At 42.6% G+C, this 20,738-nt stretch overlaps 1 protein-coding gene across 3 annotated transcripts in view; it reads right to left on the minus strand.

The window, feature by feature from the left end:
• Positions 1-3,292: 3,292 nt before the first annotated feature.
• kcnh1a (potassium voltage-gated channel, subfamily H (eag-related), member 1a) overlaps positions 3,293-20,738 on the minus strand; it is an 88,200-nt gene continuing 70,754 nt past the window's right edge. For 2 of the 3 annotated variants that reach the window (XM_066671250.1, XM_066671242.1), the window contains one exon: positions 3,293-8,617. In XM_066671250.1, coding sequence (XP_066527347.1) covers positions 7,748-8,617 — 870 coding nt within the window. In that variant the 3' untranslated portion in view covers positions 3,293-7,747. Of the gene's footprint in view, positions 8,618-10,076; positions 10,570-20,738 lie in introns of those variants that run through there. The other variant, XM_066671259.1, reaches the window with a different exon arrangement.

The following is a 20,738-nucleotide window of genomic DNA, read 5'->3' on the forward strand; positions in this document are numbered from 1 at the left end:
CCATGGAAGGGTCCATTTGGAGACTGTTCAGTCGGTTTATGGCGTGAGAAGCATGACGTTGGACTGATTGACTGCTGTGAAAAGACTGTGTAGGGTCCGAGGAACAAAAGAAAGTTCTCATGCAATCTTAATCATGCAAGATGATCCGTTCTGTCTTTTCTCTCTGTCCTCCTGAGGGATGGATCAACGCTAGGACTGAGTGGCACCAGGGATTAAATTAAGCAGAGTTTAGAACTAATCGAGGATTTGGAATTTTAAAACGACCCCCAATAGAAGTTTAAATCTAATGGAGCAATAGGGTTCGATTTAATCTCTGTTCACTGTAAAACTAATCCACGATTAAACCCACGCTTTAAATGGAGCCCTGATTATTGTCACACACGGGTGACTAGACAAACCTTGATTTAATCCAAGTTTCAGTTAAATCCCTGTAGATGAGACCCACCCTGAGAATGCGGCATAGGCCCAGAGTAAAGACAAGATCCAGGAACCTATTTGTGTTTACGTCATCTTCTCTTTATTGAATCTTTTATATACATTCACCTCTCATCCCTCTACCTTGTTTTCCCCATCTTTCTCCAGCCCGTCCTCTCATCTCTTTCCTGTATATCACTTCCCTCTCTCTTCCTCCTCTCCACCCCTTTCCTTGTCTCCCTCTTTCGTACCTGTATCACCTCGCTCTCCTCACTTTCTTCCCTCTACCTCTTTTCATTGTCTCTCCACCCCCCTCTCCTCTCTCAGGAAGTGCATTCTCATCTCAACAAGGCATTCTTATTGCTTTTAAATCATGCACAGCATTCTTTTCTAGTGCACACTCCTCTTTGTCCTACGTCTAAACGTTTGTTTGGGGTCCTCTTAAATTGCAAACAGCTTGTAAGCAGATCTGACCAATGCTGACCACAAAACTGCTTTGGCATGTGGTGAAGGTGTTGTTCTATTTGGAGCTGTGTGGTAGTTTCTCGGTGGACTTGGTGCTAATGTCTGGTGAATCCATCTGCTCTGTGTGAAACGTGTCTTCAAGTCCTGTCCAGTCCAGCTTTTCTCATTCGGTTTCAAATACAGTGAGTGTGTTTACATTCTTTCTGCCGACTGCTCATTAAGGGTCAGTACAGGGGGTCTGATGAGGAAGAAGTTAAAGAAAACAGAAAAACAGTGGTTGTTTCTAACTCCAGGACCCGACTAAAGCATCCATTTTGGAAAATATATTATAAATATATAACAGCTGTGTATTGCTTAACATCCCAAAATCAGCTTCAAAAATGCTTCACATTCAGTTTAGCATATGCTTGCATGAGTGTAATATTATTGGGCAACATTCATATGTCTTTATTGAAGATGGAACAAGGCTAGCTTCCTTCCTTGGGGATCGTACAAGATGGAAGTGTGTACAGTAGTGGATTAAGATCTGGAACATAAAGAGCTGACAATGATGAACATGATTAGCTTTGATGTGTTAAATCATAGTCACTACACACATGCAGTACACCCCCCTCAACCCCCACCACATGGTGGAGGGAATGTGGATATGATTCCAGATGCTGTGATATGACCGCATGCAAAAACAGCCTTTAACCAGTGGGTTTACATTGCTTTATCTCATCACTGGTTTGGTTTCTTGGTTGTTTCTAAGACTTTTATCTATAAAGCATTGTCTAATTAGCTTTGGAAGATATTGTAGATGCTTGTAAGACCTCTGATTGGTTATATTCTCTGCCCTCAAACCCTTGCTGTAAATGAGGTGCCTTTAAAAACGTTCACTTAAATTAAAACTCAAACACACACTTCTGAGTGGGGCAGCTGTCCAGGTGTTGTTCCTATCATCAGGAGACAGGGAGGTCAAAGTCTGATTGAGTATCTTGGACAACACAACTGGTCTCTCTCTCACTGGAGAGCACAAATCTACCCAGTGTAGTGTCTGTTGGTGACCTGGGCAGTTGGAGACCAATGAGTTGGAGGGGAGAATTGCTTACAAAAAGAACCACAAACCACATGTGTTTACATTCCCTGCGTACTGCCTCTATACACACACTATGAGAAATCTGATTCCAGATAGTGTACTGCCTCCTGTGGATATTTCAGCACTGGACAGCTCCCCATGTGTTTTCTCCTGTGGAAGCCTTTCGCAACACATTTCAGAAGAAGCACTTTTACAGTTCAAGCTTTCAAGGCATGAAACTTTAAATCCTGAAAAGCTGTGTGCATGACTCGGGAATGCTGAGTATCAGAGCCGATCAGAGGATGTTGAGTTCATGGTTGGGTCCCAATCCCACACCTGGGAATGCTACGTGCTGCATATTTCTGTAGTGAGGCGAATTTAAAAGCCTTGACACTGGATGTTTTTTTGTTTTTTTTTAAGGTTATTCCTTTTGTTTTTTTATTTTGATGATGAATAAATGCTGCTGTTCACAGATGTGCAGTGGTGGCTGGTGTTAGCTCTTGTTAGGGTTGGGCAAAACCCAGCTAAAGCTTGCTGCCCTTGCTCTGTTTAAAATATTCATTCAGCTGTTCAAGGCTGGGTTTGGCACAGTCTCAAACGGAACGTCCTAAGAATATCTGATTCTAAAAAAGTCTCTAATTAATGAGCTTATGATAATACAACATATTTAAGTTAATTGTAAATTCCTTGAAAAACAAAACTTTGAGGAAAACAAAAACCTCCAATTCATTCACAATTAACAGTTCATCCTTAATTATCAGATCCATTCATTCAGAAAGTTATAATGTTCTTCCATGTGTTGCTGCAGTTATACATGTCCTTTAGAGATGTCCCCAAATCTTCAACTAGTGCAGATTTAAGTACCAAAACGCCTTGTCAGTTTCGTTTAAAAGGATCCAGCACATTTCATTTCCAGGTCTTGGATGGGGACAGAGGGGACAATTTCAGGTCCAGGTCAAAATCCTCAGAGTTCATGTCAGCTGCCCTGACCGCTGAGGCTGGTTTGTAGTGATTCCTGGAGCCTGGCCATTGGGATTAAATCCTGGATAGAATTTTTCACTTTTTACATTTTTTCTTTTTATTGCCACGTCCAACTGAGAAGCCTTCTTCTTAAAGCTCAGAACCTGTCAGTGCAGCCCCTCACAGATGTGTGAAAAGAGCAGGCTGTGCTCTAGGGCTGGACTGTAAGTACATAAAGGTTAAAAAAAAATAACTACAGATACTCAGCATAACCTTTGAATCTGCAGAGTGTGGGGGTGTGTGTGGTGTGGGGGGGGGGAGGGGTGGCTGTGGTGCTCACCACGGCGATCAGAAAGGTGCTGAGCTGGACAAAAACACAGCATTCAGTAATTCGGCTTGACACATGAATAAAGCTGGGTGAATATGAATAAGACAAGAAAACTATAGATGGGAAAGTGTGTGTGTGCATTATATATATATATATATATATATAGACTCTGATCCTGAGACATTTATAGCACCCTCCAAAAGGACAAGGGACAGAGAAGACCAAGCTTTCATTTGTGCTGTATACTGAATATTGCTACACATAATATAAACACATCAATACACATTCCCCAGTACTTTAATAGATACTGGGATGTTATGTTAACTACATCTTGTCCTGCTCTTTAAATTAACAAAAAATGAACATGCTACATTAGGCAAATCATATGCCCTAAAAAGTTTATATTTATGGTAATTTGGACCCATATTTGAGCTTGAAAATACAGCGACAACAAGAATCTGCACTGTCCCACTCAGTTTGGAGGAATCTGTATGGAATTGTAAAGTAGCAGGTTTCCACACCCTGCTGAAGCCTAAGCTTGGACTGAAAAGGCCGTGTTAATGTGAACATGATCCCCCATTCGTAGGAATTATGACCTTATATACACCAGTGGTCACCAACCGGTAGATAGCGATCTCCAAGACCAGGCAAGTCCATCGCGATGAGTCATTCGGTTATCATAGCCGCGTCATTCTGTAACCGCGGTGGTTAGTGGCTAACGAAGGACGTATAAAGCCGTGGTCACAATGGGTTCGTGTCCGCGAATTGTGACACGCTAAATGTCGTCCCTGAGCGGTGCTGCTGCTCTGTATCTGCCCTGCCCGGGGTGAGCCAACATGGCGGCAGCGCTGATGGTTTTCGGTTTCAGAGCGGGAGATGTTACACATATTTCATGCGGATTACACATTACAACGAGCGAGAGTTTGTTCTGTCGAGTGCCGCTCTCCTGTGGAAATGTGCGACCGTGGTGTACTTTAAGTACAGCCGCTTAATAAAACAGTAGGATATTTTGACAAGCTAATAGAAGCATATCAGAAATGACTCCCAAGAGAAGTATAAGCAGTCTAAATCCCCATATGAGAGGAAAGATAAGGCAATTAAAAAGGCAATTACAGTGATAACTGTTTATAAATGTATCTTTTTTGCACACATGATTCAGCATGTGCAGTTTTGAAACGCTGAAGCAAATAACACTAAGCTAATTGTATAATGCACCAGAGGAAAACAGATTTACCATGAAAAACACATTAAAACATTCAAAGTTGTGGGTCTGAGCATGCGCAGAGCTGCTATGGGATAGGTATCTAGGAGGTAGCACAACACAACACCTCTGTAGCATGTACAGACAGAGTGCAGCCTCAGACACTGACTACCACTACAGCCCACACTCGGCTATACGTTAATGAAGCAAGTAAACTGATTGATGTTATGTTATTGGAGGTGATGGGGACATACACAGCTTTGTTATTTTAAGTAGCCAAAGCCTGGCAGATATTTCATTTCTCCAGTTTTCAAAAGGTGATCTGAAATGTAAAAAGGTTGGTGACCACTGTTAAATTTGATCCACTATTTTTTATTATTATTCTGCATTCACTGGGTGGTGGGACCCAGAGGCCGTAATTTTGCTTTAAAGGCCATGTACCAGTTCTATCTACAGAACTCCATTCAGATCAGGGTTAAATGATATGAACAGGATTCTCAATGCTCCAATCACCCAACTGAACATAAAACTATACTGGCACTGACTCACTGAGAAAATAAAGTGAAGGGTTTGAGAGGTCAGAGAATTGCGGTGGTGTTTGTGTGTGTCCATACACAAGAGGGGTGTATTATTTATTGTATAACAAGGGTCTCTAACCCGGCATAATGAGGCTTTACACATCAAAGCTAGCAGCAAGGCCACGGTGATGACATGCACATAGAAAAAATATATATGTGTATGTGAGTGCGCGGGCGTGTGTAAGAGACAGATCCATGCGCTTGCAGTAATATCTCTTAGTTTAGGAAGACTCCGCCCCTCTCAGGCTGACACTGAATAGGTTTAGGGAATCAGTCAGTAATTGCAGCCTATAGCTTCATAGGCCTCCTCCATTAAAAATACTTCTCAAAAGAAATGTCCCAAAACAAACATAGTAGCTCCTTTAAAAAGAGGCTGGACGTGCTGGTCACCTGCCAGGCAGATGGGGATTTTTTTTTTAACAGGTGAATGCACCGGATACTCAGAGCTTGGTGCAGTCAAGATAAAAACAGCTGCAGTAACCTCACAGACTGGGCTTAATATGAAGGCATAGTGTAGAGCTGAGGAGCATTACACAGCACTGCCCAAATATCAGAGACCAACCATCCATTCATTTAATTTCCACTCAAAAACTCCATGTACACATCCATTTTACAAGGTCGAGGAGCCAGAGCTCAGTCTTAGGACCCGGCTGCATTTTCTGCTTCTCACTCGGAATAATCCCAGACTCATTCAGGGATGCTGTGGTCTGAACCTTTGTTCTGAGAAACACCAGCAGCATTTTTTGTTTCGTTTGCTTGATTGCTCCACGTCCTTTCAGATCCATAGCATGAAGAAGTATAGTCGTCTTCTCACAGTGGAAGCATGGAGATAAACAGCTGTTAGATCTGTTCAGAGCGGAAGGGAGGGTGGAGCTTGATGTCGACGATGTCTGTTGGTGAGAGTTATGTGGGTGTTAGGAGTCCCATTTTCTCACAATTTTGAAATTCTCTTGAAAAATAAATGATTGTACATTTTAATAGGAAATTAAATAAACAAAGAGTGGTCTCTGACTCTTGAACAGCACTGTTTGTGTGTGATATAGAGAAAGCCAGAAAGACAGAGAGACACCCAGCTTGAGTGTTAAACACAGGAGGGTGCTACCTGTCAGTCCAGGACCCCGCGTCGCCATGACGATTGTCTGTCATGGCTTCGTCCACAAGGTGATTCTCTACATTTCACCACAACGTCTCTGGAGGGTAACCGAGGGTGCTGCTTCACATCAGGTAGGTGTGTGTGTGTGTGTGTGTGAGAGACATCAAGCGCACTGTCACTTTAGCATCTTAGCTCCTCTCCCTTAGGACAAAATGTCCTCTTCTTTTCTCTCTCTCCCTCATTTTCCAGCACACACACACACACACACACACGTGTTTTTGTCTGTAGCGAGCACCATGCCTGTTTGTCACTTCTCTGAAGCCCAGCCTCGAAAGCACTGCATCTGTTTTGTCGTCCCTCCACACACATTGCCCTCTGCTCGTTGAGGTGTCTTAAAAATCTTACCCTCCTCAAAAAAGTCCCAATATTTTCGGTTCTCAACTCCAGTCCTGGAGTCTCACTGCCCTGCAGCTTCAGCTGCCCCTTGCCCCAACACTTCTAAACCAGGTTACTGACCTGTCCAAGCTCTGACCATAAATACTCACACCCATAGCAACTGCTGCACTGCTGGGCAATGCCAAGTCCAAATGATTGTAGACCAGAGGTCTTCAAATTCAGACCTTTGTCCCAGGTTCCAGGCCCGGGATTTTATAAGAGCCGTGCGGTACCTGGTGAATCAGGTGCAGTAGCAGTTGCAGCATCATATCGTCTGGCCATTTTAAAATCCCAACCTGGAACCTGGGGCAGGATTCACAAAAGTGACATGTTTAAGAAGATTTTCTTGTATTTTGTTTTCTTAACTTCATACTTAAGATAATGACACTTTCATGATATTATTCAATAATTTTCTTAATTTTTTAAAGTATGAGTTAATGTGAGCCGATAAATTATCAGTTTAAATTCAGTTTTAAAGCTGAATTACTATCAATTGTCTAAATGTTAAAAGTAGCCTACTGTTAGTTTCTACTTAAGGAAAATAATGGCGAACATACTTTTCTGTTTGCCACTTCCTCCAATGTTTCCTCTAGTTCTTGTTTGATTCTTCTTTTCATCCATTTTGCTGCTCGCTGCACAGATTTAACTGAATACAGGTGATTCTTTTTGAAAGGTTTCTAACTGCATTTATAAACTGAAATACATAAAGAGTCTTTACTACAAACTGCCTCCAATGTTTTGACTTTTTGGAAAATTAAGAGCATTCTTATTAACTTTTGTGTTTATCTTTAGATGCTTCGTAAGTATTTTTCTTTTTTAATTCTAGCTTTTGTGAATTCAGCCTGATTCAGATTTGAAGAACTATGTTCTAAATAACTCTTAATAATATTGATTCAGCCACTTCAAAGTGCACCCAGTGTGGGCCGAGTTGTGTATAATCTCCTAATTATAACATAAAATGGTGTAGGATACTGCATGAGTCTAAGGTCATCGTGCCCAGTGCCAGGCATCGGATAGAGGGGTAGAACATGAGCAGAATTACATAGTGGAGCAGTGACACTTTTTAGTACCATTTTAAAAGCTTCTATGATTAAACATACAGCATTTGTGAGCGGGACTTGAAGAGGTCAGTCCTAAAGCCTAGTTTTAAGGTCTGCTGGGTCAAGGAAAACTTTGATTAGCACGTCTCCAGGACTGGAGCAGAGAACCCCTTGTTTTAGGAGAAGATGTCATCTTTGTCTGAGTCTGGTGATGTGGGCCGTGAGATCTGGAAGATCGGCGTTGGAGAGGTGGGACTCTTTCCGGCCCTTAGCAACCGCAACACCTCTGCGACCTGTGTCTCCAGGGCGACCATGCGGTCCCCAAGGGCCGTGAGCTCATCCTTCAGCTCAGCCCGGAGCTCCAGCAGTGCTGACTGGAGTGTATGTTCAGGTATTGGTGGGATTGGGGCCGTGGGAGCAGCCAGGGAGAGCGGTCTCGTATCAGGCTGGACCGGGCTGTGGTCTCCGGGTGTCCGGGCCCCACCCTCGTCTAGCCGAAGGTCACTCTTGGTGATGCCACTGTCACATGAGTCTGTTTTCTTCAGGCCGCCTGGTTCTGCTGATTTACAGCCTCGTTCTGGAAGAGTCTCCATGGATTCCGCTTTGGACACGTTCCCCCATCCGTCTGGTTTGGCCAAGCTTTCCCGGAATCGCCCCCATCCCCTGGAAGCTCGATTACCAACCCCAAGAACATTAGGAGCCTGAAGCTTGGCCCGGTCAGCAGGACCTGGGTTCTGCACACCGTGAGTGGGGTTAGATGGGATGGGCGTGGCTGGGCTTTCTGTCACTGTGACAATGCTGGTGGTGGCGGCCATGGCGACAACATCCTGGACGACCACCAGCTCATTGTGGGCGTGTCCTTTCTCCAGGTCAGGATCTTCAGAGGTGGGGCGCTCTGCTGCCATCCGGGCCTCCTTCTGCTGCCGGAATCGCTGGAACAACCGTCGGACTGGGTGGTCAGGCGGGAGGTTCAGAGGAGCCTCATTCTTCCTTCTCAGGCGCTCCTCTTCTTCACGCTTCACATCGCTGATTTTCCTGAATACAATCTGTAAAAAGATAAATATGTATGTATATAAATCACTAAATAAACTGATTACAGATTCAGCACATATCCTTCATGTTTGGAATCACTGGTGGTTTAGTAAAGCACATCATGAAACTGGCTTGTAATTCACTCATAGTCCCTGCTTTGCATCAAATACACTGTTGGTGCTTTTCCACTGCACTGTACCTACACTTAATTTTCCACTACCATAGCCCCCCCCCCAGTGGAAATGTACCTAGTGACATCGCAAAACACAGTCTATTATGGAAAGCACAAGCTTTGGAAACCACAAAAAATGCAGAAGTAACATTGTTTACTCACTGTGTATTCGCATGTGGGTGTTGTTTTTTGGGACTGAACATCAGTTCTGACAAACCAGCGGTTTGTTTGTTCCTTGTTGTATTAATTTTGTTTTGCTCCAATCCAAAGACATTTGGACCTCTTTAAAACACCACAGCATAGTTTTATGAGCTTCGCAGTGAGTCAGATAATAACAAGTGCTCGCTACTGTTGCTTGTATATTGTACAAACTGCTAGTTTGCGCTGGACATCTGCATTTTGTTGCATAGTGTAATAAGTCTCTGGCCAATCAGCACTCAGCAAGTTTGACATGTCACATTTTAGTCCATACTGAATTAAAGTACTTGATTCTAGGCACCAAATATTCCTAATGGAAAAGCAAAAAAAAGTGTAGCAACCATGCAGCGGAAAAGCATTGTTTGTGCTTAATTTATATTTAGTCCTGTGGACAAATTTTATTGGTGAAAATAATGTAACACTTTATGGCACATTCTTTCTGTGAAAAACCTCATAGATCTAACTTATAAATCACTCACTCACATACCTACTCACTCCCGCTAGAAAATTCCCCACAAGAAGTGCTGTTTGGTTCTTGACACCATATTTTTTGACTAAAATGTGAACCCAGTTTGAGGTGGCATTGATCAATCCAGAGTAATACTGCTGATCTGGGAACAGAGAAAGCAAAACCCATCCTCATGATAAACTGGACCCTGGGCCTGCGTCTGAGTGTGTTAAGCCAAACCTGATCCTATTGAATTGGAAAGCTAGATCAGCACAAATAAACAGGACTCAACACTTTGTTGTGCTGTAATGTCTATTGCCATATCAACGATACTGCTACATCCACTGCCTCAGTCCATTGTCAATTTCTAAAACCTCTTTTTTGCAGAAATGTTATTGATTTGGCTGATACTGCTGTTTCTAAAGGGTCCTCAGTCTCCAGTTTTACACCCAAGTACATTTCACTTATCCCTTACAGTATAGTATGTATGTATATAGTACTAATAGTGTTGAGGTTAAACAGCATTGGGTTTGAACCCATTTATTTTGGCTTAGGCAGGAAATGACACCAAAGTAAAGGCTGGCTATCACAAAAAATATTAAAAGAAAGAAATGAATGTTCTTCTCAACTAAAGGGGCCTACAATAAAGAAAACAAAAACTAGGAACTTAAGTGCATTTCATTGGATCAGATTTGATTTATTTATTTATCTTTATTGCTTTTTTCTGCTTATGTGAAAGAAACAGACAGAACCCCAAGAGAAATCTTCAGCGGCTCGAAAAGAAGACAGTAAGGGGGCGTGCAAAAACTCTCAGCCCTTTTACCAATATTACCGGCCGTATCTCATGGGCCTCACTTTAGACAAAGATACAGCCTGGTGTGTCTCCATCTGAGCTCTTATAAACCTTCTGCCCAGGTGTAGTGTGTTGGGCTTGATTGGCTCTGGTACATGCGCGCCGTCTCCCTCTGCTGGCTGGAGGTTCCCCAGCTGTGTGCCCATCACTTACACTGGAGTGTAGCCATGCACAATGCCAGGTTGAGGGGAATACAGCTACCAGCTGATGAGCAGTGGAACTATGTTCTCTGTACAGTGGCAGAGCTCCATCCAGTACCTTTGGGATGAGCTGGAGTGTTGTTTGTGATCCAGAACTAAAAGAGAAACATGCTGCATTGTACATGAAATTAGATTTTGTATAATGGAATTTGACCACCCAGCAGTGATTAGGGGAAGTGAACACACACACACACACACACAAACACTGGCTGCGAACAGTTGGGATTGGGTGCCATGCTCAAGGGCAATTCAGCCAGGTATTTGAGGAAGGAAGTGTTCCTTCACTCCTCAGACCCATTTTCCTGCTGGTACTGAGGACTGAGGGTGAAAGCTAGTGTGGATCAAGTGTGAAAGCTGAAATCAAGGTTCTGGAGTTTGCTTCTCCTTGATTCAGTTCACTGCAGGTGTGGAAGCTCTTAGCTCCTGGTGCCGTGTGATTGGCTCATTTCGTAACATGACTGCTTCAACCTGCCGCGTTACTTCCTTTCCCATGTCTCATACAACCACGCTGTGGAGCAAGATGACTGTAATAAGCTCAGCTCTGTGCAGTGAGAGTGTGGATTGACAGCATGTCTCGCTCAGGCCTGTGCAGCTAAAATAACTGCTCAAGAGTGGCTCAGTGTTTGCACTGGGGCTCCAGCATGGCGAGATGCTCTGCATCCCAAAAGCACTGCTCTTAATTGCTGCTTGAGTGTGTGTATTTATGGAAAATAATGAAAAGCAGCAAATACGGGAAGCATCCTCCTGCCATTTTGTGAGCCCACCCACAGAAAAGTAAAGCATGGAATTGCACATCAAACCACGGTTCGGAGTTCTCGTGACCGCAAATCCGTCCAGAATCAATTATTCGCTACAAATGTGAAAGCGCCCAGAACTGGTAATGTTTAATCATCAGTACCTTACTAATATCCAAATGGCTGAATTCAATTAAACTCTCACAGCATTGTTCTAACATTTGTACCACCCTCTATAGCAAACTCATACAACTAAGCACTACACCTGCGCTAAAATAAATATGCAGTGCTTTAGCTCCTAGACTTCCCCAGTCTCTATCTACCTTTGGCTTTTCTCCATCCAGGAGCTCCTGAGGTTCTCCTGATAACAGCCTGCAGCATTCCTTATTCATTGGGATTCGTGCATTTTGCAAAGCTGGGATTTAGTATTTTTGGAAGGGACCAATTCTCTGGGAGACCCCAGGAAGGTGTGGGTCATCTGCAGGCAGAGGAGAGCGGAGGATGGCTTTAAAAAGATTGAGAGATGAATTTCTATTAACCTTCAGAGGTGGAGGAGCGTGGCATGGCATGTCTTCCTTCAAAATAGTCCTTCAGTGAAGGTGAGAGCCAGACCTCTAAATTCCTTAACTCTTCGACACTCCCCCACCCCCACCCACTCATCCATCTCTCGCTCTCTCTCTCATTCTCACTCTCTCTGCCCCCATCCAATAAAACAATCCCTCTTTATTGGCTCCTGCAGAACATGTAGAATCAGAGCCGTCTTAGGTATATCATGTGTTCAATCACTTTGAAACTGAAATCTGCATAAAGCATATATCAGAGTGAGTGCTCAGATGTTTCAGCTTTGTTAGATCACTCACTCTACATCAAATATTCAACAGCATTTAGAAATGTTGGAAATGAGCCAATAAAATGGCAGTAATTTATACCCACACCGACCAACCATAAAATTCTTCACCTCCTTGTTTCTACACTTACAGTCACAGTACTTCTTTTCTGCTTAGAGACTGTAATTGTGATTATAATCCATTAAACTTTTTATAAGATTCAGAGAATGTTTCCTCACCATCTGCTAGCTCTTCAGTCTGTTAGTGCGCTGGAAAATACTCCAGAGTTTTACTCCAGTAAAACACTGGAGTAAATACTCCAGTAAACACTGGAAATACTCCAGTTACGGAGCAGTGGCTTCGTAAATGGGAAAGATACTAAACTCAGTCCCAAATGGCTCAGGCTTTGTCTCTGTGCATCACTAGCTGAGCCACAGTCGAGAAACTGTATTTGGAGGCATTTGGACAGTGGAGGAACCTCAAAACTGCGAAAAGCCTGAAAAGGGATGATAATGTTGCTCTATTCCTGCTCCATAGGTTGGTAAAATTCACTTACTTATTATTATTATTATTATTATTGGGCGGCACGGTGGCGCAGTCACACAGCTCCAGGGACCTGGAGGTTGTGGGTTAAATTCCCGCTCCGGGTGACTGTCTGTGAGGAGTTGGTGTGTTCTCCCCGTGTCCGTGTGGGTTTGCTCCGGTTTCTTCCCACAGTCCAAAAACACACGTTGGTAGGTGAAGGCCCTATGAAGGACTGGCGCCCCCTCCAGGGTGTATTCCCGCCTTGCGCCCAATGACTCCAGGTAGGCTCTGGACCCACCGCGACCCTGAATTGGATAAGCGCTTACAGATAGTGAATGAATGAATGAATTATTATTATTATAACCTATGCTGGAACTGACTCTGACCGCTAACATTACATGAAAATGAATGTGCTACAAACCTAAACAGCTCAAGTTACAATCTTGATTTCTTTGGTAATTTAAACAGTGAATAAAAGCCTACAGAAAATTTAAACTTCAACCTTAAACAAGGTACAGTCATCCACAAATTATTAAGTTCTCTCTCTCTCTCTATGTGAGTTTATAGATCTAGGATTAAGTCTCCCTGTCTCCACTTCTGTACATAATAATATACTGACAGCTGCTAAGCTTGGATCAACACGGCATTAGTTCTGGAGATCATTGTTAGAACAAATTCCACTCCTAAACAGTGTGTAATCTCACTGTGGCTCGAAATGCCCTTCAGACACCAATCTGACCAATCAGATTTCTCTCAGTAACAGGTGAGTACTGAGTATTGTGCCCTATCAGGCAGCTGTAGAGACTGGACAGACTGGACACTGTGGTTAAATGTGAAGCCTGAGAAGGGATAAAAAAAGTGCAGGGTCTTCGCTCCTGGTTGCATCATGTTTAATGGATATAGTCGCTCTCTGCAGAATAACATGCAGAATAATGGAATTCTGCTGATCCCCTCAAAGGCACGTATCAATTATACATAAGCCTCTCGTCCTTTTGCAAGCCATAAAAAAGGTGTGCGTTCGGGACTATTTTTAAACACACACATGTTTGTTTTGCATTGTGGGGACTCAAACCTCAACCATACATGAAATACTCTGAGTACATATTTCTCTAACTCTTCCTATTTTAAATTACGTTTTTACCTTAAAATGAACAATTTATGTTCTAGGGACACACACAACTCACACACACACACAGAAATAGAGAGAGAGCCTGTTTCTGTCATTACAGGGTTTTGGACAGAGATTCTGATTATGAAGCCATATTTCACATGTTAATATTCATATTGATGTGATGAATATTCACAACGTAGGGTGGAGAGTCCAAGCATCTGTCCCACAAACTGTCTGGGAAATGACTGTGACTAAAATATCACTCACACACACACACACACAGCTCGTTAGAACATCCAGTACATTGATTAAGTGACAATGTAGGCTGAGTAAATGCACATATATCTTCAAATGTCCACAATGTTTGTGGACACTTAGTCATTCAACGTTTCTTCTGAAATGAAGGTGAGTTTGACTGATTATGAATTTGTATAATCACTGTCCCTATGTCACAGTAATTGAATTCTACTCTACTCTACTGGGAATCATATACACTTGAAGTTGGAAAATGTCTTGGGGGGGATTTAAATGATATTCAGCTTCATAATAAATAGAGTAGTTAGGGAATGTTGTTGGAGGATTAGTTGTTAAACTTCAATTCATACCAAGGGCATTTGATTGAGCTTTACCTCGACACATCTACACCACACCTGGCTTTAAACCCATAGACAACACTTGGCATTGAAGGGGCAGCCATGACCTAATGATTAGGGAAGTGGTCTTGGGACTGGAAGGTTGCCAGTTTGATCCTAATCACCGGCAGGAAAACTGGGATTGAAGGAACAGCACTGTCTTCCTCCCACAGTCCATGGCTAAGACGCCCTTGAGCAAGACACCTAAACCCCAACTGCCCTCCAAGTGCTGTCGTGGCTGCCTGCTGCTCAGGGTGTGAGCGTGTGTGTGGGTATGCTCACTGTCACGGATGAGTTAACTGTGGACGATGCATTTCCTTGTAAGATGCAAACTCATTTATTTGTATTTAAATGCTGTTTTGAGTTTGTGCTGCTCCAGACTCTGTGTGTGTGTGTTTATGTGGTGTTTAGCATTACTCTCAGAGGTTCAGCCATGATTCTGAATTTAAAACAGAAGGGTCTTCACTCACGCTGACTCAGCATTTGTTCACTCACTCACTCACTCACACTCTCTCTCTCTCTCTCTCTCTCTCTCTCTCTCTCCCTCCCTCCCCCCATTAGCTGTGTCTCCCCCATGTCAAACTTAACCTTGTTGCCCTTGGAAACAATCACATGAACTGACACCGGCCTCGTTTGTGCTAATGGGCTGCAAGCCCAGTGTCACAGATCAGCAGCCACACACTCACTCACTTATACAGACAAACCAGTACACATTCTCTCCCTTAAACCAAAACAATGCTCTATAGTATGAGTGATATATATATACACACATATATAAGGGAGAGGTGTGTACTGTATAATATATACAATACCCTGACTTTTGAGTTTAATTCGTTCTGTGACTGAGCTTGTAACTCGATTTGCTCGTGTATCAAACTGAATTTCCCCATTAAAATGAATTGAAATGCTATTAATTTGTTCCAGCCCCAAAAAACCACACAAGTATGTTACGTGTTTTTAAATAAGAAAAATGTACTTTATAAATAACAGCAAGTAATAACTCATAGTAAAATAGAATGTAAATAAATAAACGGGTTCTATTAAGTGTATTTACCTTGAAGATCAGACAAAGATGCTGGCGGAGGTGGAGGAGATTGGGGAGTATTTTTTCATGTTCTATAGCTTAACTTACTCACTACACACTTAATGCTACAAAAACAGCGAAGCTTACACGGCAAGATAACCAAGTGAAGTGAACGCTCGCTGGGATTAAAATACTTTAACCTTATTTCTTCCTTTTTTTATATCATTAATGCTGTTTGTGGTATTTGCAAACATCCATCCATCCATTCGTTATCTGTAAGCGCTTATCCAATTCAGGGTTGCGGTGGGTCCAGAGCCTACCTGGAATCATTGAGTGCAAGGCGGGAATACACCCTGGAGGGGGCTCCAGTCCTTCACAGGACGACACAGACACACACACTCACACCTACGGACACTTTTGAGTCGCCAATCCACCTGCAACGTGTGTTTTTGGACTGTGGGAGGAAACCGGAGCACCCGGAGGAAACCCACGCGGACACGGGGAGAACACACCAACTCCTCACAGACAGTCACCCGGAGCGGGAATCGAACTCACAACCTCCAGGCCCCTATATTTACTTCTCCCATTTAGGCATTTTTTGGAGTTTTGTTAAATTTCCTGAAGCTTTATTTAACCTACAAAATTACAAAGAGAGGTTTTCTAGTGTTTCACTGAAAAAGTCGAGTGAATTTTGTAAATAGAAACAAATTTGCAATATGATGCCACTCTGTGTCTACAAAGCTGTTACAAAACACAACCGCGCTGGTCAGCCGTGACATTCTTTTCTTTGTACTTTCACTTGTAGTAAAAAAAGAGAAATAACAAATAGCAGATTCTTGCTTTTACTGCATTTCACCAAAGTGTCCAGATGTGAATCTGATTTCTGCACAGTTTTGTAGCTCAGTTCAACCAGCAAAATAAATTCCAAAAGCACACACACACACACAGAGAGAGAGAGAGAGAGCTCACTCTGCTCTGTGTAATGACTGAACCAGTACTACCGAACCTCCATGTTATTTGTCAGCATGGGGCTTCTCTCTCTCACACACACACACACACACACACACACACACACACACACACTGCTGTAAATACACACTGTGCCAGTTCTCCTCACTGCCCATAACACCACTTTAACTAGTAGAGGAGTGAGGGAGTGTACTCTTTTTTTATCTCTTTTCCCGTTTATTTATTTACCCTCACAGCACAAACTGACAGATTCACATTTTCGTCCACACAAGCCGTCTTCTGGGATGCTCTAGAGCAGCTGCACATAAGGCTAAGGTAACCATGCCCAATGCCAAGGGTCCTCTATAGGGTTATAAACTCACCCAGCACTGGAGCATGGAGCAGTGGAGCTGCATTCTCTAGAATAGTGTGGAGCTCCAATGAATGCCTTTTGGGTTGAGTTGGAGTGTGAAATATATTCATCCAATATCAGCACCTGACTTAACTAATGCATAATTGGCTGAATGCCATCAGCTCTTCATAGCAATGTCCTAACATCTGGTGTAAAGACTTCCCAGAAGAACAGTCCAAAATGTAGATGCACTTCATTTCAGAAGAAATGTTGGACAAAGCAAGCGTCCAGAAACATTTAGCTGCATCATGTAGGAATTTACTGTACACAGCACCAAGGTATTTATTTTTGAACACAGTGGTGTTTATGTAATACTTTTATGATTTAAGCCACAAGAGTCTTGTTCATTGTGAGTTTATGCACCTCTTTACAGCCATCTACTTCATTAACTCCCTTGCATTAGAAAGTAATCAAAACTTAGTCTACAAAGGTACACAAAAACACACACACACAGCCCAAACAATCCTGGGTATTTTACCACTAACTCTGTTCTGATGGGACTGGTGTGGGATTGAGATGGGATTTTGATACATTGGCATTTTCCCCTAATTTTGCAAGACAGAGACATGCAGCAATTGATCAGTTTCACACGGAATGACTCAGGGCAAAGAAGAATGACTAAAGTACTCACAAACTTTAGACAGATCAAAGGGACCCCGAGAGGACGAGTGGGCACAGTGTTTAAAAACTCCAGCTGATCCGCTCATACCATCTCAACACACACTAACACACCGCCACCACGTCAGTGTCACTGCAGTTCCAAAAATGATCCACCAGCCAATTAACACCAGTTCTGTGGTGGTCTTGTGGGGTCCTGACCATTGAAGAACACAGTCAAAGGTTAACAATGTATGCAGAGCCACAGATTACAGTCTCTGCTTTCAGATTTGGAGTGCACCTCTATTGTCAGTGGAACTCATGAAATGAACAGTGAGTGTAGAAAGAACGAGATGGCTGAGCTGTGTATGTAATGCATGCCCATGAATACAAGAAGATTTTTCCTGAAAATGTACAAACACACACCCATCCACACACAAATACTGGCTGTGCAAAAGAACCAAACTGTATGCTTCTCTCTCTCTCTCTCTATCTGTGTGTGTGTGTATTATGGAGACTGATGGACAGTAATGACCTCTGTCCATTCCACCTTACTACATTTGCTGAATCACGCAAACAACATCAAGGGAGAACACAAACATGAACATCTCTTAAAGGGGACATATTTCCCTTTACAATTTAGAGCCTACCAACCCCAAGCCCTCCAGTCATTTTCTGTGGTCGGTCTAAAACAGGGATAAATAATTAAAATTCATTAAGGTCCAGTTAGAGAACATTTTCACAAGCCAAGGTCTGGAATATAAAGGTCTGGAATAACTTGCATTATGAACAGTGCCATATCCTGCACAATACACTAGCCTTATACTTATAGAATTTAATGTAGTTAACAACTGAACGTCAAATCAAATTGCACTTTCAACTACATTTCCATATATTTATAAATAATTATAAATAACAAATTCTCTAAATAAAATGTCATTCTCTCATTTCAAGTAACAATTACAAATAAAATAATAATTTTGAGAAAAAACATATTTTACATAAAGTTCCTACTGACTTTTGTAGTTGAAGTTGCTTTTCTATAGCCGCTAATCTGATTGGCTCTTATTGCTAAAGGACAGGACTTGCTATGAGAATTTTTCCATCCAATTTCCAGTGTCCCAAAAGAGCTTTTATCAGATCCCTTGGGCTATTTTTACCGGCCCCAGGTCAGGAGCCCTGCGCTGTGTGTGCCACTCATTCAAGTCACAGCACTCATCATAATGCACATGTCTGATTGGCTTCATGTGTGATATGCAGCATTGAATGCAATTAGTCTGGTAATTTCCTGAAGCACTAAACCTGAACAGTAATGACTAAAATCACACAATTTAGGACAGTGTCTGGGTCCGCAACCGAACCGCGGTCCCCCAATACGTGTCCCCTAGGATAAAGCCCTATTTGGACAGGATTAGTTTTACCTGTGGATCTGGGATAAAGTAATTATTCCCACTCCCATTTCTAGACAAAAAAAAAAAGTTAAAGTAGGATATTATTGGGCTGCTCTCAGAACAGCAGAGACAGTCTAAATACTCCAGTAGCTCTGCTGTGTCTGATCCACACTGTGTGACGGCAATGCATAAAATGAGTAGCCACTCCCATCTCTGTTATTTTCATCTCATCCTCACTACTGGGCCCTTGCTCTGAACTAAACTGTAGCTCATTCTCATATAAAGGCATAGTTCACAACATACATACTGGCTTGGTCTGGTATGCTAGTCTTTCTCTCTCTCTGCTTGTGGCAGAGGTATCTGGAGTTGTTTTAGACAACAGAGAGGATTCCAAACACTGAAAAGCATGAACGAAAATGAGGATATTGCTCTATTCTTGTTCCACAGGTGAGCAATATTGACTTATTTCTGCTGTTTCAGATCACTTACAGTGGAAATGTCTCCAAACTCAGCAGACATCTGTAAGCACTTATCCAGTTCAGGGTAGCGGTGGGTCCTACGTGGAATCATTGGGCGCAAGGCAGGAACACACACAGTCCTACACAGAGCAACACATACACTCACACCTACGGACATTTTAAGTCACCAATCCACCTACCAATGTGTGTTTTTGGACTGTGGGAGGAAACTGGAGCACCCGGAGGAAACCCACGCGGACACAGGAAGAACACACCAAACTCCTCACAGACAGTCACCCGGAGCAGGACTCGAACCCACAACCTGGAGCTGTGTGACTGCGACACTGCCTGCTGCACCACCCGAAAGTGCTACAAAAATACCTCATTTCGGTGGTAATTCAAACAGTGTGCACATGATATAGCCTACTGTGAATGACTGTACGTTATCATTATCATAACCGATCAGCACACACACACACACACAAAGTATCATAATAAAGAGAGTAGAAGAGAGAAGGATGTGGCTCGTAAACCAAATGACAAGCCACTCATTCTCTCCACAAATAAAGATTAAGGCAAGGGATGAGAATGAAGTGAAATATTTAGATGCTGTAAATCACTGCACGGTGCAGGAGTGTGGGTCTAAGGCCACAGGTTTTTTTTATTGTCATTAGGCTGAATATTTGTGTCAGTAAGAATGAAAGTGTTTATGATCATTGTGGCAGACATGGCCTGATATTTACAGAAGCAGGCTCGGAACCAGAAGATCACTGGTTTGAACCCCACAACCAACAGGATATTGGGGACAGGGGGCATGAAGTTTGCTGTCTTCTCCCTCAGAATCCACATGTTGTACAATAATAACATGAGGGGAGAGAGAGAGAGAGAGAGAGAGAGAGAGAGAGAGATAGAGAGAGAGAGAACGTAGCTGGGCTTTTTCAAAACTTTAATATTTAATCAAAAGTACTTTTAAAAGAGTTGCATTAAATGTGACGGCTGCTTCAAAGACCCATGAGTTTACTGTATCTGCACATTCTCTCTCTCTCTCTCTCCCTCTTTCTTTCTTTCCTTTACCCTCCTTCTCTATCCCTCTCACTTTCTCTCACTCCAACTCCTCTCTCAACTGTTGCTGTCACTTGCTATCCCTTTTCCTTACGTCCTTACATCCTTTTCTCTCTTATTCCTTTACCTCTTTCTTTCATGTTCCTTTCTTTTTTCTCTTTCCTGGTGAGTCTCCTTCTCTCTCTTTTCCATGTGCCCATATGTCTCTTCCTCTCTCTCTCTCTCTCTCTCTCTCTCTCTCTCTCTCTCCATACATATATATTACAGTAACCATTGAGTAATATAATAACAAAGCATGATGTATCACTGATTCTGTACTAAACCCATTTTAATCATGGCTGCCCCCATGAGGGAGACCTGCTCTAAGGTACAGAAACTGGGACTATAAAGCAATTATCTCGGGTGAGCTGCACTTCTTAAAAACAAAACAAAAATGATAAATAACCACTCCTCTCTGGTTATAATGATGACTGACTGCCCCTTTAAAGATGTGGGATCTGAAGGTGGAGCGGCTCTTATGGAGTGTTTTAATGGTGTTTTCTA

The sequence above is a fragment of the Hoplias malabaricus genome, chromosome 1, assembly GCF_029633855.1.
Source record: "Hoplias malabaricus isolate fHopMal1 chromosome 1, fHopMal1.hap1, whole genome shotgun sequence".
Taxonomy (NCBI): Eukaryota; Metazoa; Chordata; class Actinopteri; order Characiformes; family Erythrinidae; genus Hoplias; species Hoplias malabaricus.